Below are 24,693 nucleotides of genomic sequence, written 5' to 3' on the forward strand. Positions count from 1 at the left end.
TGGGTCTAATCTGGTTCCCAGTGGAGAATGCTGCCCATGGCCAAGGTGAGAGTTAACAGTTATGTCTCTAAATCTTTTCCTTTGGGGAGGGGCAATAGACAAGCGTATCCCCTTCTGCTCACACCCATTCTCCCTGTGGAAGAGGCATTAGTGGAATGGATCTTCCATGATCCACTGCATTGTGGATGTCAGTGGCCCAAAGGTACAGGTTACATTTTCACATTAATGGCTGAGCCACGGGGAGGGGAGTCTCCCTCTACCCCCGTGTGGCTTAGGGAGCTGAGCCCACTATGCAATACCCTCTTTAGTGGTAGAGGCAAGCAGGACCTCACCGGAAGAGACTCCCCCTTTGGCAACAAGGACTCCTGTTCTCAGGAGGAACTCCCTAAAGGACCCTTCAAGATAACACCAGTATATCTTCCTGATGACAAAACCCCTGAAGAACAAGTTAAAATGTGTTACTGCTAGACTGACGTAGAAAATATCAATTTAAAGTCCCTTTCTACTGGGACGAAGAAGAGACCCTATGGATGCAAAGAGAACCAAGTAGAGAAAGAGAAGAAAGAATGTCTTTTTATTCAGGCAAGGCCCTCCAACTACTGCATCTCAGAAAGGGGAGGAGTCTGGGGAACTGAAAAGACAGTCCGCGAGATCTGAAAGGACACATGCTGGCTATGAGGACCTGAGGCAACACATGCAGCGTTTGGCAGTCACGCAGAGTCCAGAGCTGTCAGAAGTGCTACGGTCATTAGCAAGAAATGCAGCAGGGAAGAAATAGGACACACAGCATCCTGAGGAGACGAGAGAATAAGAGACACATAGTGGTGGCTTTTGTGGTGGACCAGAGGTCCAATTAACTAAGCTGAGAAAATTTGCATACGGTGAACTCGGGACGAGCGGAAACCAGAGATAATGGACCGCCAACCAGAAAGAAGCGAGGAACAAACTGGCAGAGAGACGCCAGAAAGGGAGATCCTGTGAAGCACCGGTGATGTTAACCCTCAAAATTGAGGGTAAAGGGGATAACAGGAGACCCGCAAAAGGGAGTGTGGATCCTTACTGATCTACTCATACTCGTCACAGTTGTGACAAATCGTGTGATTTTGGCACTTTTTCCCAGGGGGGAGCCTTTCCTTGTGAGGCTAGGGAGTTGAGCCCGCTATGCAATACTTTTCCTAGGGGTAGAGGCAACCGGGACGGACCCCCCCCAACCCCTGCCCTGTGGGGTCAAGTACTCCCGTTCTGAAGGAGAACTCCCTATCCAAATCTCTCAACAACCAAATCTAGTGAAACCTGCTAGAAGAAAACAGGATGGATCACTATACAAGTGCTACTGGGATATTTCACCTGAGAAAAAGTACCTGTCTGGTACTTTGATGAAGAAAACCAATGGACCAATAATGAGCAACAGTCCAACACAAAGGATGGACTATAAAGTTGCGCTGGGGAATTCCCAGCACAGGGTCATAAGTATTGGAGGAGGAGACAATGGAGGGAGAGAAAACCGGGAAGTTCAAAGCTGCTGTGGCAGCGAAGCGAGAGGAGAGGAAAAGAAGGTGCGGGGAAGAATCCTGAACACAGCTGGGACCAAGTCGTGCCTGGAAGCCGAAACACTCTGGGGAGCTGAGCAAATGAGTGCAGGGCTCTGGAAAAAGACATACAGACCCGACAAGCGAGGAGAAAATACTTGGAAATACTTCCCAGACAGCAAAGCAGTGCACAAAGCAACACTGCAGAGTGGGTCAGGGAGAGAGAAGGAGAACTGAAGTTGCCGTCCTGACCCAAGGAGAAGAGTCCAAGAGGCAAACTACAGACCCGGTGATGCAGTCCCAACACCACAAAGGTAAGAGTGGGAGTCTCAGGGAGGTTAGAGAGCATGACACATACTATACTCCTACTCATACTCGTCAGAGTAAGACACAAAGTAATCAGAAGTGAGAGTCAATACTGGGTCCATCATCCTCGTCCCAGTGAGACACTGGATCCATCATACTCGTCCCAGCAAGATGCAAAGTAATCAGAAGAGTGAGAATCATCACTGGGTCCATCATTCTCATCCTAGTGAGACACTGGGTCCATCATACTTGTCCCAGCGAGACGGAAAATAATCAGAAGAGTGAGAATCATTATTTGGTTCATCATACTCGTCCGAGTAAAAACCCAAGTGATAAGAAGATTGGGAACCCTGATAAGAAGATGATTGCTCATAATACTTAAGGTACAAGTTGGATGAAAGCGAAAGTGAGACTTTTAAGTATATGTGATAAAGCCTGAGTGAAAGAACCTCAAGGAAAAGGAACGCCTTTAAAGAGAATTTTGAAAAATCAAGAGAAGGTAGACCAAGAGAATTGGAAAAATCCCGTAAGTGTAAAAATCTGTCCTGCATTGCACCTTCGGGGATGTACTCAGCCACATGCTCCACAGATATCCACAAGCCAAAGGAGTATTTTGCAAATCCGTAGGCTATATTGGTGGCTTTGAGCACCATGCTGTCAGAATTAAAAATCTTCTTGGCCATTACGTCCAACCTTTTTCCTTCCCTATCTGGGGGCAGGTTGGATGTGGATGCCGCAGCTCAGGTGGCAATTGTGGCAGCTTGCACGACAAGCTCTTCTGCAGAAGGGTGTGTAGCGAGGAAAGAAAGGTCTCCTCTTGCCGGCCTATACTTTCCTGTGAAATTGGAATTTACGGGGGGATCGTACAAGGATGTTGCCATAAGGAGGCTAAGGGGTCTGCTATAGCCGAGGTAAAAGGCATATTATGCTCAACTGCAGAACCTCTGTCATGAATGTGTCAGTTCGTACCCTTGACTGGGTGCAGCAGAGGATTTTAAACCAAGGGTGCCTACCACCCTTTCAACCAGGGCCCTGAATTATGCATGAGTATGCGTGTAGGCCTGAGTCTGCTGGAGCTCAAGGTCTGGAGACGTATCCAGGCCCCTGGCATCTTGTACACTCCTATGCTAGAGCCAACAAATCGGCTTGGTCGTTGAAGAAATCGACACTGCCAGTACCAGATGTGAGAAACCATAGGGTGTCTCACTCGCTAGTCCTCAGGGATTTCTCTCTCAAGTGGCCAGAGCACGTCCATCGCCTTTGGATCCAGACCCTGGGGGTGGACTATTGCTAGAGGATCACCTGGGTGAGGGGTCTTCAAGAAGTGGGGGTGAGGCAGCCGATGGTGAGGCGCGGTATTCGCCCCTATTTTGTTTATCTAACCCATCCTATTTTTTAGGATTCTCCGAGGTCCCAACGCCCCCCACGCTTTTTTATACAAAAACTGGGCCGAGGAAGAGGGTGACAGAGTAACAACACTAACTTTCACACATCATACTGGACATGTTCCGCTAATCGGGTCAGGCAAAGTCAGGCACTTAATTCTAAGTGCATACACCTGATACCAATTAGCTCTCTTCACACGAATAAAAGGCAAAACACAGAGACACACACTGAGCAAGGCAGAACACAAGTATCTGTGGCGAAGGCAAACCTACTGGAGCAGAGGGATGGGCCAAGGGATGAGAGAAGCAGGTCTAAAGCCCCAACAGCTCCCTACTGAAGGTAATTGCCTCCGAAAGGCCACGAAAGACACGTGGAGAAGGCCAGATCCCACATCAGAAGGCTGCATTGTGTTTCAAAGACACCAACAACCCTGCGGGGTGAACGGCAGATTTGGGGAGGCGAGTTCAAGCCTGTGGTACTAACTTGGACTCGTGAATTGGAGATTGCAAAACCAGGAAAAGAAACGCACACAGCCGTCGAGTTGGCAAGCAACCTAAGACACCGGAGTGTGTTAAAGTTTGAAGTAGAAACATTATATTGGAAGTGAAGGCTGCACGCATGTGGATGCAACACAAAGAAAGGCAGACCTGTGAATGAAATTTGTAGTAAGGACAGATGTGAAATCAGCAATACTAAGTAACGGAGTGGTCCGGCGAAAGGAAGTAGCCCACTCGAAAGTCTCTGTGAAAGGTATATTTTTTAAAGCGATAAAGCGTTAACTCCTAGAGAAGGGGAGAGTGAAAGTTAAACTGTGAACCTCGAGTCAAAGTGGTCCTGCAGTGGTCTGTAGAGAAAACCACACACATTCGAAAGTCTTTGAGATCCAAAAGTGGTCCGAGCACCACAGACGGAGACCCGAAGTATAATAAGTTTGGGGAAGGGAGATCCTTGCAAGTTTTTGTTGAGAGATCTGAGCCCGACAGGGGGACCTACGTGAACGTTGTTGCGAGATGTCTGAGCCAGACAAAGGGGGACCCTATTTGTTGAAACATTATTTGGTGGTCAGGAAAAGAGACTTTAACATGGAATGCCAGGTGGGCCTTCGATCCACATTTTGGAACTGTTTATTGTGTTGAAAGACGAGCCAGAGTGTGTCATCCTGCCTACATGGACAGCCTTACTACTCAACCACATTTATTCTTTTGAACACTGATTTTTCCTTTGCAAACATTTCTCCTTTATACACTTTTTGTACAAGAGAAGGGGCAGGCATTCGGTTTTGTTAGCATAGGCCATTTTGATTTGACGGACTCCACTAGGACTGTTTTGTTCATCATTTGATGGTCGAGACTACCCTCATCTTAGTTATAGGGCAAAGTAGGAGTTTTTCCAGCCCAAACAACTTCAATAAAGGTTTTACAAATTGTACCCATTGTGTCAGTGTCATACTTGTGATACCATGCCTTCCCTACACAGAATAGATAGGATCAACGTCCTCTTGGTCGTCAGGCTAATCAATGCCAAAGATAGACCGCATGGCGTCAAAGAATCCCAACCTTGACAGTGGTAAAAAGGAACCATTGCCGACAGCTTGTGTTGAGTGTTTACCCCTGGATGCCAATTGGATGGCTGTAGACGCCAATGGGATGGCTGTCGGTGCGATAGTACAGCCGTCGGCGCGGAGGAAGGCTTCGATGACAAATGTACGTTGTGAACGTCAGCCTTATTATGGACAGCCGATGGTGTTTTACACACCTTTGTCGGCGTCGAGCCCGAAGGCGTTGTCAACATCAATGGTGTTGATGGAATGGCTGGCATGGGGACGGGAGCACTGAGCGCCGCTTTTGCTGGCAAAGCTTGCTGGTCCAGTGACGGGAACCGCACCTACAGCACCTTGATTGCTGAACATTTCAAGCATTTCGGTCGTGAAACTTTCCCACTCTTCCTGAGTGGTCGGCCCAGCCGAGGGCTTACCTCTTTCTGACGAGTTAGACTTGTGTTGAAAACATTGACGCTGCTTCTTCTTTCGCGAGGAAGATAAAGAAGAATGGCTTCTTGAGTGTGACCGCTTCTCGGTTTTTCAGCTATGCTTTTCCTTTCCCTTTTCAGGGGTGGGCTCTTCCATCTCGGCCTCGGAAGACCGAACCAGTGGCTGTGCCAGCGATTTAGAGGGCGGTCAGCCCAAAGCAAGTTTCACAGCTCTTTTACGTAGGGATTTTGACTGCATTTTTTTAGCACGACACACAGGCCGCCATGTCGTGGCTCGCACCCAAGCACCACAGACATGGCATGGGGGTCGATCACCAACATTTTGGACTGCCAATCAGTGCATCTTTTAAAACCTGAAATCCAGCGAGTAGACTTCGCGATCAAGTTTTTCTCAAGAAAATTGACACATTTTTTGTCAAAAACGTAGACTCAAAGTCTTGTTCCAGATGCAGCGTGGAAGTGCACGCAAAAAAGGAACCGAAGCATGGGCGTAGTGACGTGCTATATAGACCGCGCCTGACGTCACATCCGGAGCCGAATATCTAGCATCAAGCAAGACAGATCGAGTCCCACTACGCCTCCTGTCAAAAAGGGTTTCTGCGCAGCAGAGCTGGACGAGGATATCTTATCAAGATGAGGAATCTGCGGGAGAAAAGCAATCCATTGAATGAAGGATTGGGCATTCATCAAAGCGCCCAAACTAGATGTACTGGGGGGATAGGGGAGGCTTTGCATGTTCATATTTTGATACATTATTTATAGCAAGGCAAGAGCTGTATCACTAGGAAATTGTCAATGGTGGTGGTACCACTGAGAGCAAAATGGCAGACAGGCTGGGCAAGAGATAACAGTTTGAGCAACTGATCTACACAAACTGCGGGTGTCCTGCAAAGCATTAGAACATTTTAGGGAAATGGCAACAATATGAATGGAGTGTCTGATAGCCATCAATTGCAAATGAACCTCTGACATGAAAACAGTGGATACATTTGGCCAGTGGAATAAATTGTCTGCAGGTGTGAGTTGCATTATTATGAGAGGGTTCGGGAGGGATGGTACATAAGGGTTTATTGTTTTGTGTTGTATTTTAAAATGACAATGAAAAGATATTTTACAAAAAAAAGGTTTCTACTATCAGCATCCCAAGTACCAAACATTATTGCATTTAGGATTATAGTTCACATCTGTGCCTAATGACATATTCACTAGGTCTATGAGGTGTAATGACAATAAAACTCCCTTAAAGGCATCAACGGTATTAGGACCGTAAATGGAGAGGTAGTCTGGAGGTTAAGACTTTAGACCCCCACCTCACATACCCCACAGAAAAAAACAGAAGAAAACTCATTTAACAAGAACATGGCTTAACTTTGAGAAAACATGCAACACCATCAATAAATAAAAAGTTGAAAGGATACAATGTATATATGCAAATGTAAAAGACAGAATAAGTCTGACTAGTATATTTATATTCAGAACATTATGAGGTCAGATGTTGAATTCAACTCTGTTGCTCTTGGGATTTCTTTAATACTGACCTTTTTAACACAGTCCACATAGTTATTGTACCGCAGAGTTCCTTTTGAAAACTCATCAGACTTCATTGGGAAATTAAAAGCCACAAGTTGATCAAGAGAATTTTTAAGTTCCTCCATTCTGCTTCCAGTCAGATTGGTGAAGAATGGCAAAATGATCACTGCTTGACTCTAAAAGAGGGAGAACATAAGGATGTTTTAATATTTTCTGAACACAAAAACAAATTAGGGATACTTTCTCGTTTCCCACGGACCCAATATTTTCACAACATTAAAACAAAGGAAAATAAAATCAATTAACCAATACTTCAACACAAGTAGAGCTCACACTAGGTGATAATTAGCATCCCTACTTTTCTAGTGGGCGATTACTCGGCATAATAAATGTTGTTAACTCATACGTTGCGTTAACAATGGAGGCAAAGGGGCCACTTGCGAGATCTGTCAGGGGTCAAAGACCTAGGCCAGAAACACTTGACACAGCTCCCATTTGTGGGAGACTGAGCACTAACCGCTCAGGGTACTCACCATCATGGTTTTCGAGAGATGAACATTCTTGTTTAGGGCCCACAATACAGCAATATATTTTCCCTGCAAAGTGACAATGACTCCCCACCACCTACGTTTTTGAGGTAATGCATTCTCACTGTGTGGTCCATCTGCATCAGGAAACTTTTCTGTGAATCGCGGGAAGTAAGGTAACAAGGCCTTATCTCATCGCTCGCAGTTTCACCAAGTTAATCTGAAGTCTCGACTCTGCCTGGAACTACAGTCGCTCACTGTAAGGTCGTTCAGGTGAGCACCCCAACCGATCAGGGAGGGGTCCATTAGCTAGGGCCCAAGCAGCCATAGAGGCTCTCTTCTTTTCAGCACACTGTCTCATCATGACTGCCCCAGGAAGTCTTGTTATACTCCTTACAAGTTCTGAAGCAAATCTGTCATGCAGCCCGAGAATTAAGACCACTGACAACACAGGAGTCATTGGAGTGACCTCACGTGCAACCAGGATTTGTGCAAAACGAAAATGCAAGATGACATGAGACCCAAGAGACGAATCGAAGTGTAAGAATTATAATTTCGGCCATATGTTCTGTATAGTGTGAACATTAATTTCCCACATAAATTAGGCTTTCTCTCAGAATTCTAGTTAGAAGGCTATGATCTACACTGGCTAAATTGGATGATATATTTATCATGGACCACACTGGACACGATCCATAGCGGTAAGAATATTTATTGCAAATTACAAGTATAGTCGTGACACCCAGCCTATGCCTCCCAGCTCGCTCATCCGTTATTCGCCAGCTGCCACAGCCAGAATGTTGCAGCCTCGCCTTAGGTCTGTTCTCCTGCAGTGAACAAAAGGTACAGCCTGGAGAAATCCTAAACATTGGCGACGAGTGGTACACGGATCCACCACAAAGGTACTACTGTGGGGGGAGTAATGGCACCAGACAATGCCCCCTGAAGAAGAGACCATCCACCCAGGGCTTGGGTAACAGGCTACACATGCAGCAGGCTACACATGCAGCAGGCGAAATGATGCAGCAGGCGAACTGAACTGGGGTGAGGCTGCAACATCCTGGCTGCTTTAAAAAAAAGACTGCTACAGGTTACAGCTGCATTACTGAGCTGGGAGTCTGTGTAGTTTCACCTGTAGCCTGCAAAGAAGCGGACCTGGGGAGCAGCGTTGCGCACTGTCTGTGCTGTTAATCCTGATCCATAGCTCCATTCATGGCTGTTGCTGGCTTTGATATGACGTCAGGAGAGGAGCCAAAGGAGTGTTCTGAGGAAAGATTATATGTCGTGGTGACCTTACGCGACCCTGAGGATCAGGGGACTGATGGAGTTGTAATCTGTATTATGTGCTCTGTGAGCGTGGAAGAAAAGTCTCTTCCATTACCAAGGAGTGCGGAGGAAGTGAGTGTTCATTGCTGGTCGTGTGCACTGTCTTTTCCTGTTTGGAAGATGCAGAGGAGAGACAGTTTGGAAACTTTACTTTGGAGAAAGAGCAAGGAGAGCCAGTGTCGGCACGGAGCATGCTAATTTGCTGGACCGTCGATGCCTGATTTATGTAATGTGAAAGCATCATGAAGCAAGACACAGACAACATACTCAACGTTCAAACAGAAATACTTTATTAACTCAATTGTCACAATGGTAGAAGACCTAACTTGCTCTGTGGTAAGGTGGGATTTCCCTACCTGAACAAAACTAAGGAAAGTCAAGTGTCAAATAGTTCAACTTAAAAGTCTGCCTGTGTCCAAAACCTATGCTTGCCCTCACAACTAAAGCTAAACAACGTTTAGGATGTCAATAATCAAAGAAATAGTGATTAACAAAGTTCTGATCTTCTGCCCGCTCTTAGCTTTCTTCTCAGCTCCCCTTCCCCAAGCTCAGGAAAATTCCATAAAAGGCTCAAGATTACCTTTCTCACGTTCAAAGTAACAGTTCCACACACTTCTCAGGGTTCCCTTCCCCAAGACTAACTCAGCCACTTGTATATGTTTCAGTCTTTACAAAACAAATGTAACAACTCGAGGTCAGCCTGACCCTGCTTCTGGATTGCCTCACCAATTGACTTGCAGTGCTCCTTCTTGGTTAATTTCACAGTGTCTTTGGTTCTCATAATTCAGCGCTCACTGGTCTAGGCGCAGTTTTCAGCCCATACGGTACAACATCACAGGTTGCGCAACCAGGATCCCTAGGCTCTTCAGCCCACATAGGTTCCTCTATTCCTGCCTTGTGTTCACAGTCACTTTCACTTAGCTCCTCTTTGTTGGCCTCTTGGCTTTATATGCAGGTATGCACTTTTCTGGCTTCTCCTTGTTAGCCTCTTGGCTTTGCCGCAATGTGTCACACACCTCTTGCCAGTCTTTGGCCTTGCCATACTGAATCTGTTCATAAAGTTCACTTTCAGGTGGTCTTTTCCATGCCCCACTTTGTATATCAATCTTTCACACTTGCTCTGTCTTCCGTGGGTTACTTTTACATGGGCACTTTCCCTTTAGTTGTCATTTTCTAGTTTGCTTTGCCCATAAAGTTGTGTTCAATTTAGTATTCAATATGCTAAACTTCATGCTTTCACTCAGCTTCGTACTTCATATGCATAATGTGGCTTGGATACACATTTTCATCTCATTAAAACTTAGTTATTTTTCTCTTGCCTGCTAGGAGCACCCCAGTCTTATGTGGCTCATCCCAACACTCACCGGTCCTTCAGCGTCCTCCCTGGTGGCTTCCGCTGCTTCCTCCTCCTTTACCAGTCGAGGGACCGGCTTCTGTGAGCCTCGCTCACACGCCAGCAACTCTGCGGTCTTTGCAGGGACGCCGATGGTGTCTTTTCTGTCCCGCTTGCTCGCAGCACCAGCTGCTTTTTTTTAAGATAAGGAGGCTCCCACACTTGAAACAGCCCCACGGCCTCGCTCACCTTGGGGTCCCCGGGTCCTGTGGGATCTCGGCCAGCGTCCTGGCTCCTTCAGCTGTCCCATCACAGCTGCTTCCTGTCAGAAAGGGTGCCCTGCCGGTCTCTCCCATACAAGTCTATCTGTTTCCCCCTGTACTGTTCTATGGTTCTCCATTATACACCTGCAACCACTTCACAGGTTACAGGTGTGCATTCTCAATTGGGTTTGCTGGACTATAATTAAAAGGGACATGCCTGACCCTCACAGTACTCTGCAGGCATCTTCCTCTTCTCAGTACTAGAGTGGTAAAATATGTTTTTAGTGTTCACTACTCTCAGTCACATTTTTCCTCGTCCCAGTACTAGAGTGGTGAACTAGGTTACTAGTGTTCACTACTCCTAGTCACGCTTCTTCCTCGTCCCAGTACTGTCAGATGGAAATGTGGGGAAATGAGGGGGACTGGCATACAATAACCTATAAAGGCAAGCGAAAAGTTAGGCTGGTCTTCAATAGTAAGAGGGGGATACTATGTTTCTCCTATCCCCTCTTTAACCCTTCTTTTCATCCTCTTTCTGAGGCCTCTGGATATGTAATATCTCCTGTCATTCTTTTTGTGAAAGGGACCGGGATAACAATATCCCCGGACTGCTTCTGGAATAGAGGAATCTTCCTGAAAGGGGAATGCGGGATACCACGTCTCACCTGAGGACATCTCGGCCCAATGGCTCTCCACCCAGGTGATCCTCCCTCGCTTCTCCACCCCCAGGGTCAGGATCCAAAAGCGATGGCCTTTCCCTGGCCACCTGAGAAGAGAACCCAAGGGGAGCAGATTGGAAGAGGCCCCCAGGTTTCTCACAAGAGACAGTTGCTGCATGGCGGAATATCATTTTCAGAGCTAGGTCTATATTACTGTGTGCGTTTCAAATCATTGCAGTTGGTCAGGTAAATGTTTATTGGCTTGCAGGCATTGGTTATTGGGGGATTACAATATCTAATACTATGCTGCAAGTTTTCTTTTAATATTCAGCGTTACAGTCTATTAATTCTATGCACTGAGTTGGCAAAATATGTAGAGAGTTAAGTCTTCCTGTTCAGTTAATATGGGTTGCAAACATAACGGAATAGATAATGTATTCTATTGCTCCAAAATAGACGCAGTCATGGTCGATGCTGGCCTTCTGCGCCAAGACATCAGTAAACTGGCTGAAAGGACCACAAACCTAGAAAAACAACTAACAGACAACACCGCCATGATCCACGAAATTCAACCTGAGGTACACATTTTGCAGCAGAGAACAAAGTTACTGGAGGACAGGGCGGAAGAGGCAGAAGGAAGAGCCCGACGTAATTACGTCTGCATCATCGATCTGCCGTAAGGAGAAGAGGGATCATTGCAAAAAAATCCTTAATTGTAAGGACAGAGAAAAGATTTTATGTCACTCGAGACAATGAGGTACGATAAGCAGGGCGTCAGCGAACCTAGCAGTATATCCTGACTATACCCGAAAGGTCCAGAGGGGCAGAGCCCATTTCTCATCAGTTAAAGCCAGACTCTGTAAAGCGGACCTGAGATATATGTAGCTATACCCGGCACTATGATGCTGGAAATGCATGGGAGGGACAGGGCCTCCCTGTCCTTGTTCTGTAGTTCTTTTCCGTATATGATCTGTGCTATTTTCTGCCCAGGAGTCCAGGTGGGACTCCTGGGAGTGCAGCTCTTCCTCTTTTTGGTGTGGTGTACAGACCCTTGGGATACCCTTATGGCGCCCATGGGTGGGGGTACAACCCTGTACCCCTAGTGTATGTTTTTGGGCACCCGTGTGTGGCCCACAGAGCAGGGAATGGGCTGGTGGCAGCTGCAAGAGGAATTTGACAGTTGCTCCGAGTATCCTCCATTTTGGGATACCCAGGCCCTGCCATTGGAATCAGTTGATTCCTGATAGGAGACAAGATGGCCCCTGTGGCCTCTTGCTTTCTATTGCCCGTTACCTTGTTTTTCCCAAAGTCTCGGGAAGCTCTGACTCTGTCCCTTCCCCCTGACTGGCTGTTGGGTGGAAGTTCCATATATGGTATTGTGGGGAAGTCCTGGCCAGACTGGCTGGAGCCTTCCCAGTGACTGTATGTTGTGGGTACACCCTTGGGGTGGGACCTGGGTGAATGGAGTGTGTGACCAATATGCACCTCTTGTTATGGGTGTCTGGTTTCTGGTATGTGACACAAAGACTGAGACAGCCCTGCCCGAATCTGGTATGAATTCAGTGTGGAGTGCTGAATGACTGCGTACTTGTCCCAATACACATTCCTTGTTGTGAGTGTCTGGAAGCAGAAGAATGGCCTAAATGCACTGCGAGTCTGATTGCCTGCCTGTCTGCATGCATGAATGCCCTTCTGAATGATTGGTTGCTGTGTGTGACCCAGCAGAGTGAATGAGAGACCAAACAGTAGATCTGGGGACCTCTCACTGATCGAAATTGTTCATAAGCTGAAGTTGATACTTGATGCTTAACCTTGAAGCCCACTGGAAGAAGAATTGCTGCTGCTGTCCTTTGCCAATCTGAAAGCTGCTGTGCCTTCAAGAAACTGATCCAAGAGAGGATCTGGCTAGGAGACCTCCTCCCGAGCTACGAGGGACCATCGTGCACCAGCTGATCTTTGCCAAAGCTTCCTGGACGTCAGACCTTCGAAAGGCTGCCGACCGGAGACTGGGACAGCCGAGGAATCACGAAGCGAAGCTCCCAGACATTGAAGTCCATCACCGTCGACGACCGCCATCACCGACTAGAGCCGCAGTGCTCCTTTGCCTAAGAACACTTTGAACGAAGGACTCCCTCGCTCATCACCGACGACTGCTTTGTCCCGCTGGAGAAAGTCAAGGCAGTCGATGAGCCGAGGAGAATCTGCCAGTGGGTTTCCCGCCACCTGAAGACCACAGAGACGATGACGACGACTCGACGCCCTTGCTGGGCCAAAGTTCTTCATAGACTCTTTGCGGCAATTAACTATCATCGCCGAGGTGCACTGCACGCCTCACCTTTGCAGGACGTCCATGATTGATCGTCAACGAGCACCGCCAGGACCGAAGCTGCTGCCCCAACGCCGTTCACCTTTTCTTCATGGGATCTCGACGATCCGTGACTCCTGCCTTAAATGGGGTCACTCAAGAAGGATCCGTCGACGACCCGACGTCGAGCACTGCTAAACCAGGTACTTTGGGGCGGTAGAACTTTTATAGAAGGAGATAAGACTCTGTTAGGGTGTCCAGTCATAATGTCGAAAAAAAATGTCGAAAATAAAAATGTCGAATTACAAAAATGTCGAATTTTTTTCGATTTTTTTTCGAATTAATGTTCAAATAAATAATTAATTATATTTTATAAAACAATTTTTTTAAATGGTTAAAGGTATATCCATGGTGAGTGGGGGGGGATGGGGAGGAGGGGGGTTGGGGTAGGGTTTTTTTTAATAATTAATTATTTAATTAATGTTTTATTAAATACTTTTTTTTAAAAATTAAAGGTATATCCATGGGGGGTGTTGGGGGGGATGGGGAGGAGTGGAGGGTTGGGGTAGGGGTTTGGGATGGGGGGTTTGGGGGGGACCCCCCCCAATAAAAAACGTTAGTATGTGTGACATTTTACATAGTTATTTTAACATTGGTTTTTCGATTTTTTTTCGACATTTTATTTTCGAATTAATGACTTTTTCTATTGTATGTGTTTTTGACATTTTTGAATTCGACATTATTTTTTCGATATTATGACTATAAACCCTCTGTTAGACAATCTATGGGCTGGGCTTGTCGTATATCTTATTTAGTGGTGCCCAGGTGGGGGGATCCTCACACCAAACTGTTCTAGGTAAACGGGACACAGCCTTCTGCCAATTGTCTAACCACCTGTTTTCCTCCTAAGTCTATGGTTGATACCTTTTGCTACATAGATTTGTATGCTAATTGAACGCTCCACAGTTGATGCATTTTAATGGAATCAAAAAGTAATTGTGGTACCACATAAAAACTGTATATATTTACCATTTTAGAATTGTCAGAGCACAAAGTGTGTTATTGTGATTGTGTACATAACGTGAACCTTATTTATATAAAAACTGTTTTCCCTAACATAGTGTGTGAACATTCCTTTTTGGGGGGGTTGGGGACTACACTGTACTTAAGAACCAGCCCGCATCACCTCCTGAGAGTTTAAGCCTTGATTGCTCGTCCAATGTTACCATATAGAGAATCTTGGCTGGGGTGCTCTGTGCTTCGACTACGCAATATAGGGAGCAGGAGTACAGATACCCCCCTCCAGTCTTTACAGGCACGATTGAAGATCCTTCACAAAAACCGAGCCCTGTTCTTTGACCACCCCGAAGAAGCACCTGTGTGGATGGACAAAGAAAAAACGAGTCCTCTCACAGATGCCAACACTGCCCCGACAAAACTGCCCCAACAAAACGTAACATCTCAATAAAGGCAGCACACACGAACTGGCAATCGAAAAGCAGCAGACTGCACTCGGTTAAGATGGAACACCTCTTATCTGGCCTTAGCCAAGAATCCAAGGACAAGCGGGCCGTTGCCTGAACAGTGAACCTTGTTAGATGGCAGTCAGAACTTCAGTTACGCCATTTGTAGCAGGACCCACTCCAAGAAAACAATCATGACGACTGTATGAAAGGGCACGATCCCAAGCTTATGCCAACCCGCCGTCAGAGTTTTTCTTCTTGGGACGCTTGTTTCTGCACCCATCCGCTGCGTGCAAGCCTCCGGTACGCACACCAAAGGTGAACACGAAATGTGGCTGCGCCCGAGCATAGGAAACAATGCTGGACGATTGTTCTTAGTTAAGAAAGTTGGGGAAGTTAGTTTATTCTGTTTTACCTGCATCAGTGATTGAACCCCTCGCTGTCAATTACTCCTGATCCATTTTTCGGAGCATACTGGGAGAAAGTCATCTACTGGCCCAATACATGGAGCCCGGCGGATTTACAAGAAACGCCACTTATACACACTCATAGCAAGAGGTTGGCAGAAAGCAGGCGTATGGACTAACATATGGGACCCTGCCAAGACGAATAACCCAACAAGGCCAGCGACTTGAGACTGCTCACTTGGAACGTCCAAGGATTGAATAGTTTTGTAAAGAGAAACTGAGTCAATGCATACCTACGCAGGCATAAAATAGATATTGCCCTACTACAGGAGACCCACCTCACGGCAGACAAACAAACAGTAATCGCTAGAAAATGGAGAGGGCGAAATGTGGGGTCTCCTTTCTCAAGGTACACCCGAGGTGTATTAATTTTGATAGCCCCTTCTGTGCCTTTTAAAGTGACCCAGTTTAAGTCAGATGATGAAGGCAGAATAGTGCTGGTACAGGGGCTATTGGAGAATATAGATACCCGTTTAATCAATATATATGCCCCCAACCATGACACAGCAGCCTTTTTTCAAACACTGTACCCACGCCTATGACCATACCAGGAGGGAAAGATCATATGAGGAGGAGACTTCAATTGCATTATAAATCCACAAATAGATAGGTCTGATACCAAGTTCCACAGACCCACCCCACCAGCCTGGCCCCCGACAACACTTCTGTCATCAGTCGAACTGGTATACATATGGAGAACGCTCCACCCGAATTCTAGACATTATTCACACTTTTCAGCACCACACGCTGTCCACACCAGACTTGATTATTTCTTTGTGGGAAAAGACCTGGCCCCTGAACTCATAACAACTGAATAAAAGAGTTCTGTTTTATCGGACCATGCCCCCCTCTTGGTGAAGTGGCAATACGCACCTCCTAGACCCCCCCATTCCTATGTGGAGACTTAGGATAGAAGTGCTACAGGACCCCCTTTTCCGAGGCCACATCCAAGATAGTATTACGAAATAGTTCACACAGAATTCTGGCAGCGTCACTGGAGCTGGCACCCTTTGGGAGGCTCTGAAAGTGGTCATCAGAGGTGTAGCCATTACCAAGTCAGGGGGAATACAAACCTCATTAAGTAGTGAACTCACCTCTATAGAGGAAGCACTGCAAACGCAGTCAACAGGCTGGGGATGCCAAAATGACGTAACTGCGTCAAAAGTGTGCAGAATGCTGGGAAAGATTAGGCAAACATAGCTACTCTAAATATATTGAAAGACAACGCGCTGAGGGCGACAAACCCGGCTGGCTGCTGGCCTGACTATACAAAAAAAGGAAATACGAGTACCCATTTACTCAATACATACACAGCATGGAGCCACATGTCCACAAAATAAGGGATTAATGCGGTCTACCAATAAGATTACCGTAACCTAGATCGAGAAGAACCGATGCCCCCATGCACCAATACACAGGTAGTGCTAGACAAGATACATCTTCCCCCACCTTGACGTTGCGGCTGTTGATAGCCTGGATGCTCCCATCAAGTTAGAGGAACTAATAGACATAATTTGGTCACTACCATCAGGAACAACTCCAGGCTCCGATGGCCTGCCTGGCGAGTTTTATAAAGAATTTGCAGCAGATCCTGCGCACCATCTCCTGACTACACTAGCGGAGGCATACAAAATTGGTATCGCCCCTCCCAGCCTAAGAGAATCAATAATTATGCCCCTCCTCAAGCCACCATTGGAGTGTAGCTCATACAGGCCCCTGCCTATGCTAAACCAGGACAGCAAAATCTTGACAGCGTTGCTGCCAATAGACTGAAAAAGGTGATCCACACACTGGCCCACCCCGATCAAACGGGATACGTCCCAGGCAGACATATGTCATCGAACCGTAGGCGTTTGCATCACATAATCAACAGAAGCACGACATGTGACACTCCCTGTGCGATACCTACGTTAGATGACATAAAAGCATTCAACTCTATTAAATGGGACTGGCCATATGCCACGTTGCGCCGGTTTGGCTTTGGGCAGAAGTTTATTAATTGGGTGAGGCTAACATACACCAAACCAATGGCAAGAGTTAAGACAGGCAAACACTTTTCAGGGCCTTGGGAGCTAGAAAGGTGTACTAGACAAGGCTGCCCGCTGTCGCCACTACTCTACATTTTGGCAATGGAGCCGATAGTGGCATACCTACGAGCAGAATACATAGAGGCAGGCATACTCATTGATAGAACACGCCATATAATATCATTGTACGCCGACGACACATTGATATACGTACAAAACCCGGAAGATAACCTGGAACTTATAATGGAGGTTCTAGGGCTTTTCGCACAATATTCGGGTATTAGTAAAGATAAGTCATCCCTATTTCCACTAGCAGGCTTAACCAAGATGCGATATGATAGACTTCCTGTCCTCGTTTTGCAGTAGAGTACTGACACATTCAGATATCTGGGTATCAATATATATCATGATCATGTGCTGCAACATGGCAATAATGCTTAAAAAGCGCTGGGCAGTATAAAAAAAAGTTCTGGACTAAACTTCCCCTCTCACTAATGGGCAAAGTAGCATTACTAAAGATGGCAGCACTTCCCAGGCTCCTACATCACTTTGTAAACATCCCATATAATATACCAAAAACCTTTTTCAAACTCTTAGAATCCCTATGCAGAGTTTTTATGGCACAACGCTAGGTGTAGGATAGCGCTGACCTCCTTACAGAGGTCTTATGATGAGGGTGGCATCAAGGCCCCACATTTTGAGGCTATTACATTGCAGGGAAATTGCAGCCCGTGGTGGGCTGGCTGGCAAACGAGCCTACAGCAGACATTAAGCTGCTTCAGCCCCCAGCACCCAATTACTTTCTCAAAGAGCTATTATGGCACAAGCAGCCCCGACCCACTAAGAACTCACACTTAATATCACTAGGCATCCTAATGTGGGATAGGGCGTTCAAATTGATACGACTGTCAGACCCATTTTCAGTACAAATCCCCTTAGCCTCACTTGTACCTATTGCATCCCAGGCACGGATGGGTATATGCACATATTGGGAACCCTTCGGTGTCGCCACAATAGAGTACCTAACAAATGGTACCTCTTTCGTACCCTTCAACGTACTTGTACACAATACCGGCAAACACCATGGCCAATATAAGTTGCACTGCACCATCCAGAACATAATACTGTGCAGATGGCCAACATATGGCGAAATAATGGAAACACATTCTGCAGTTAACACCCTGTATGACAGAGAGCGGTTATGCAATATCGAGGCTACATGATTTCTTATTGAAAAGGTGACCCCCCTGGGGTTCTGACGATTAAGAGCAAATGGGAAGAGGATATTTGCGTCCCGTTCCTAGACACCGCAAAATCTTCGCCTCCAGTCTGTATCATAAGAAAGTATGCAATGCAAGACTACAGTTGATCCAACTGTTTGTTACACAGAGGGCATATCTGACGCCCCTTAGAATATCAAGTTTCCCCGTGGCCGCCACAAAACACTGCCCTAGATGCAACACCTCTGATGCCAGCCTGCTACACATGTTCTCGACGTAACCAACTATGGTGGAATTTTGGGGAGAAGTAGCGTCTAAATTGGGCAAAGCAGGTATTATTACAAACCTGCTGTCGCCAGCAGCTTGCTTACTGGGATGCTTTACGCTCTCCAAAACTACACGGTTCGCATCTAAAATGAAAGATGTGGCATATATACTAGCCAAACGCAGGATAGCTGTGTCATGGAAATCTACTTGCAGCCCCAACATAGCAGATTGGTGGCACGATCTCCAGAAATGGTGGCTTGAAGGCGCAATACACTTGTGTTCCTCAGACAACAACAAGGACATTACATCATGGATTACATTAATACAATCATTATTTGCCCCAGTACCATACAGCTCTGAAATAATGGACATTCCGTCGCCATTAACACAGATGGCTCAACCCTAGTGGAATCCATACATATGGGCCAGATGGCAACACTACAGGCAACTCGGAGGGGGGTGGGAAATAGGGTTGGGTGCTGATGTTGGGGGGGAATGAGTAAATGTTCACAATAGACCTTGTTATGTTATGAAAATACGTCTATCACAAACGAAAATTATAAGTAGTATCACACGGTATGTTTGTACTATTTTGGTAACTATGCAAAATCAATAAAATGGTTTAATAAAATAATAGGTGTTATGCATAAATTGTGTGCAAAAGCTGGCTGTGTGCTCCAGTAAGCAGCAGTCGGTGGGGTACTTTCAGTATTCTCTCCATGCCTCCAAAATTGTAGTGAAGTTTTGTGGTCCAGTAATTTTTCAGAAATCGATACATTCTGTGCATATTAGTGTATATGCATGAAGAGAATGTCCTTTCATTTGCAGATAGTTTGTTTGGGCAGACCCTATCTGAGTGATTTAGTCAAGCGAAAGCTGAAGTTGTTTACTTATGTTTTCAATATTAAGACTCTGGGAGTATTGATCATGGTCCTAGGGATTCGGGGGATATGCTTTGTTCAAGTTGAAGTTATTATTTGAGCGATTACGTTGCAGGGTTTCATCTGGTAGTTAAGGTGTGGTTAAAGAGTTGTGCTGGTTGTTTTACTTGGATTTGTACCATATTTGGAAGTACATTCCTTTTTGGAATTGTGTTCTGTTGCTTCTTTATTTTCCTGTCTTTCTATTTTTCACGCTGCTTTATCTTTATATTATTTCAGAGTGTTACACATTGTAGGGCCCAACATACGTGACATGTTCTGTAATATTTGATTTGTGAGAGAGAGGCAAGGTCTTTTGTTACCTCCCTTAAATGTGTGTAGGCAGTGTAGGGTCTAGGTGATATAGTAGCTGTTTCCTGCGGCTTTGCGGACATTGATTTTGGGATTTGGTACAATTGTTTTTAAAAGACACATACATTTTTGTTCTAACTGCACAAAATATAATTTACAGGCTGATGTCTTAACGTAATAAGCAGTGTTTATTGCAGATGTTAGTAGGGGCATTTGGGCTACAAAACAAAGATAGTTGTTACATTGATGTGCGTCCAGAAACCTTTTTGGGTTGTAATTACAAACAGACAATGAGACAGACAAAAACATGTAAATTACTTATTTGGCATCTGCAACTTACAAAAGAAAGCTATTTGAGTACTTCTTCGTAAACTACATTAGTAGTTCTCCCTTTAGGTGCTAGGATTACCAGAGTTAGGTGAGCACATTCTGGAACAGGCCACGTAAAACTGCCCATGCGAGAAGCGGTCTTCCCTTAGGTCAATTGCTGCTACCTTTAAAGTCTGCCCCTGAGATATGTTGATGATCATGGCAAAACAAACCTTTAAGGGGAATATTACAATTACTGTAATATTAAATTGCAAATTTATTATGACTCAACCGTCAGATGTACAAAAAGTGTTACTTTTTTAGTGCTATCCATATTTTGAGAACTACTGACATTAGGAGCAAGAGATTTGGCACACAAACTTATTTTCATAATGAAGATATCAAATGTCAGTTTTTATTTTTCGAACATCTTCGGTTCGTGAGATATAGGTATCCTCATACAAAAATGTGCCCTCCCTTTTCAAACCCTTAGGGATGGAATTTGCCCAAAAACTTCCTTTGTGGGTGCCCACGTCATGAAAACAATGTACCTCCCAAATTACACATTCCTAGGTTAAAAGGTTTGAGCTGGGTGTGAGCCAGTCAGTTAGTCCGGACAAATATATAAATGGGATACATTACTCATCGTAATTGTATTTCTGGTGCTTGTATCTGCTTAGATTCACATGCTGTGCATAGGCCGACATCTAGTGGAAGCTGCAGAGTATCACAGTTGTTGTTTTCGAAACTCGAAAAGGGACATCGACAGGGCGTGCCAGTAATACTATCCCTAATGTGACATCCACTGTACCCATGATCCCTCAAGCGTCGAGGTCCCTCAGATTGTTATTTTTCTGACATGAGATAGAATGAGGTGTAGCACGAGTACAGTTGTATCCAAGCAGATACGTATCAGACAAGCTCATAAGCATCCATGCGTCTTGTCTCCGAGGGGAGGAAGGATGGGTCGCATGTGAATCAAAGTAGATACAAACATCAGAAATACGATTACGGTGCGTAATGTACCCCTTCTGAGGCTTGTGGAGTCTGCTTAGATCGCATGCTGTGCATAGATTAGCGAGCAGTGGAAGGAGGTGGGATGTGAGAAGGTTCATGAGCAAATAAATCTCTTCGAACCGCTTTTCGCACCTGTGTATCTGTCTTGGAATGAGTGTCAATACAGTAGTGCTGAGTGAAAGTATGAATTGAGCTCCATGTAGCTGCTTTGCAAATACTGTCTAAGGGGACATTTGCAATGAAAGCCAGAGTGGCTCCAGTACCTCTTGTGGAGTGGGCCCTTGGCATAAAACGCAGTGTCTTATCTGATAGGGAATAGCACAATTGGATACATCTGACTATCCACCTAGAGATGGTATTCTTAGAGACGCAGTCACCTTCTCTGCTTGGCGCTATGGAGACAAACAGTTGATCTGTCTTTCTTAGCGGTCTGATCTTGTCTACGTAGTAGAGGACCGCTCTCCTCAAATCTAGTGTGTGGAGTTTTATCTCAGCAGAGCTTTGGGGTCCTGGAAGAGAGCCGGTAGCTCAATTGACTGGTTTACATGAAAGTTGGAGATGAATTTAAGTGAGAACCTAGGGTGAGTACATAAAACCAGTTTGTCCTTATGTATAGTAAAGAAAGGATCCTGCACTGACAAAGCTTGGATTTCACTAACCCTTCTTGTGGAAGTGATGGCTACTAAGAAGACAGTTTTATAAGTCAGGTGTTTGAGACTAGACTTGTGCATAGGCTCGAATGGTGGTCCCATGAGCTTAGCGAGTACCACATTAAGGTCCCACCCTGGGGGTGGGTTAGAGATTGGAGGGTGGAGTCTCTTTACCTCCTCCATAAATGCTTTGATGACTGATACCTTCCACCATGAGACCTTATTATGGGAAAGGGTGTAGGCTAACAAGGCTGCCAGGTGGACTTTAAGGCAGCTGAACACTAACCCTGCATCTAGCAAGTGGAGCATATAGGTTAGGATGTTAGATGGAGTACAATCTATGGGGTTGATTTGCTTAGTCTGGCACCAGATTACGAATCGTCTCCATTTGTCATAGTAACAGTGCCTAGTGTTTGGTTTTCTTGATTCTTTCAAGATATCCATGCATCTCTGTGGTAGATTGAGATGTCCAAACTCTACGACTTCAGGAGCCATGCTGCCAAGTTCATTGAGTGTGGTTGTGGGTGCACTGTTAGCCCCTCGTTCTGGGTGAGAAGGTTGTACTGGCACAGGAGTTTGATGCCATCGCACATCGCCAGTTTGCGTAGATGTGAATACCACGGTTGTCTTGCCCACATAGGAGCAACTAGGATAAGCGTCATTGGTTCCTTGTGTAACTTCTTCACCTTGTTATAAAAAGAGGAAACCCGGTAGACCACTGTTCAAACTGGTTGGCAGTGTCTACTCTGTCTATATCTGGGTGGATCAAGACCAATATATATTAGAAAGAGCTTGTGAAACAGGGGCTAGAGTCTAAACCTCTAAAAAGGAGGGGGATGACCAGACACTTTATAAAAAATTAGCATCATTTTTAATAATAAATCATTGTGGTTAAAAAACATGATTAAATTCACAGGTCCACAATACAAAACTTAACAACAGATATCAAACATAGGAATACGTAATAGGCAACAAATGCTAGCTAAAACCAATTCAAGAAAAAACAGGGTACATCTAAGACAAATAGCAGTGTACCAAACTCCATTAGGATTAGTAGATCATATTTTCATGTCTGTCTTTAATCCAGAGAGCTGCCTCGGCATGTTTCTGTTCATAAACACAAATAACGAACATTCATCAGGAGAGGGTAGTTACAACAAAAAACCTAGTTTGTATAGAGTCACAGACTTGATCTGGGTCAGTCTCATAGCACCTGTAGAGTTAAAAACATATAAAGAAAGGATCAGCTGGGGAATAGCTTAAATTCTTTGAAAAGTTAAAATAACTGAACTGGATGACCAAAGGAAGGGTTAAATTACCTTATCTGGTGCTCGTGGGGGCTCTCAACTTCAATGGGTAAGTTGGAGTAGGAGGAGAAATCAGTCCTACAAGATACATAATATAGGAAAAGCTTCTAATATGAGCTTTTACACATTGCAATATCTGTGCTCACAACACATACGTTAACTCAATAGACAACCCCACAAGGGCCAAAATACAAGTTGAAATAATACTACAAGTAAAGCTGAGGGTGTAGCGCTCACCTGCCTAAAAAGGTAGAGGGCCGGCAGCCACATCGTCACAGAACCGATGTGTGGGGTTCATCACTACATGATGCTGTTGTTCAATACCTCAGGACAAGCAGAAACCCGCACAGGAACCTGCAAGCAGAAGCCAGTGGCAAATGCCAATGAAATAGATCACGAAAGGTAGAGTTAATCAGGGCCTTAGAAGCTAGTAAAAGGCCTAGTTCTTAGCTAGTTAGAAAGAAAAGTGCAGTCCCAAACAACAGATCTGGGCTAGCATAGAGTGAAATGGGTCAGCGTGACGAAAGCCGCAGACAAGTACAAGTTCCCCGGGTCCTGGTAAAAATGTAACCAATGGTGCAAGAACCGGAGAAACGGAATGGCGTAGTGAAAAGGGTCAGAAAGAGAACACTTTGACAAGGATTGATGTTCAATATCCTAATAGGACCGCCCCGTCAGTAGAAGGGGTAAAGTAAAAATGCAGGACTCTCGGGATACATACCTGCGGCTAATAGTGGTCACAGTACACGAGACGCCCGTAATCGCCAAAAGAAATATCTTCAATATGGTCAATCTTGCTTCTGTATTCATAGGAAAAGGGATAAATCCCATGCACAACACTGTAAAACAGACAGAGTGCCCGAATCAGACTAAAAGTGCTGATCAAAAGGTGAGTCAGCGATTCGACTACCAACAAGGTTGCATACCTGAATGTCGTTTCTCGGCGTCTGAATGTGCCGCGTAACGCTGCAATTAGCACTGGGAAGAGGCTGACCGCGCAAGGTGAATGGGAGTATAAGCGTTGTCATAGAGACGGCTTTAGTCCTATGACTATGTCAATGCCGACAGATTGGAGAAAAGAAATGCACCATAATGGGGCGGCCATCTTAGAACAGAACTATGTTCCGTGTAGGGTAATCACCCTAGACACAAGTGCACAAGAGAACATTAACAGGTCCCGTGAGCGGTAAACTCAGTTGAAAAGACGTGGAAAAGAAGATAACTCAGAAAGATATCCAGAGCCTGCTAGATGACCTGTGCTGTGTAAACGGCGTAATTAGCAAAAGGTTATACTGCACAGCTAGCGGCCAATCAGATAGGTGCTCAAGAGTTTGACTAAAGCTAAGGGGCCTCTCCAGAGGTATGACAGAAGCTGCCATAACAAGACAAAGAAAAAGCAAATATGCCGTCGGCCTATATGCCGTCGGCCTACAGCGGCCGAGAGAAAAGCTGTGCATATAGTGATCAATGTGGGGGAAGGAGTCTCACCAGATAGTAAAATAAAAGTAACACCAACCACTTTCCAAAGTATTTAAGCTATTCTCCAGTTAATCCTTTGTCTTTATATGTTTTTTAACTCTA

The 24,693-nt window shown here is 45.4% G+C and overlaps 1 protein-coding gene across 1 annotated transcript in view; it reads right to left on the reverse strand.

Moving 5' to 3' along the window:
• PRKDC (protein kinase, DNA-activated, catalytic subunit) overlaps positions 1–24,693 on the reverse strand; it is a 3,362,625-nt gene that overhangs the window by 1,951,521 nt on the left and 1,386,411 nt on the right. Inside the window, exon 39 of the mRNA XM_069621025.1 lies at positions 6,749–6,916. Coding sequence (XP_069477126.1) covers positions 6,749–6,916 — 168 coding nt within the window. The remainder of the gene's footprint in view (positions 1–6,748; positions 6,917–24,693) is intronic.

Source organism: Ambystoma mexicanum, chromosome 5q, assembly GCF_040938575.1.
Source record: "Ambystoma mexicanum isolate Mex_15411 chromosome 5q, UKY_AmexF1_1, whole genome shotgun sequence".
NCBI lineage: Eukaryota > Metazoa > Chordata > Amphibia > Caudata > Ambystomatidae > Ambystoma > Ambystoma mexicanum.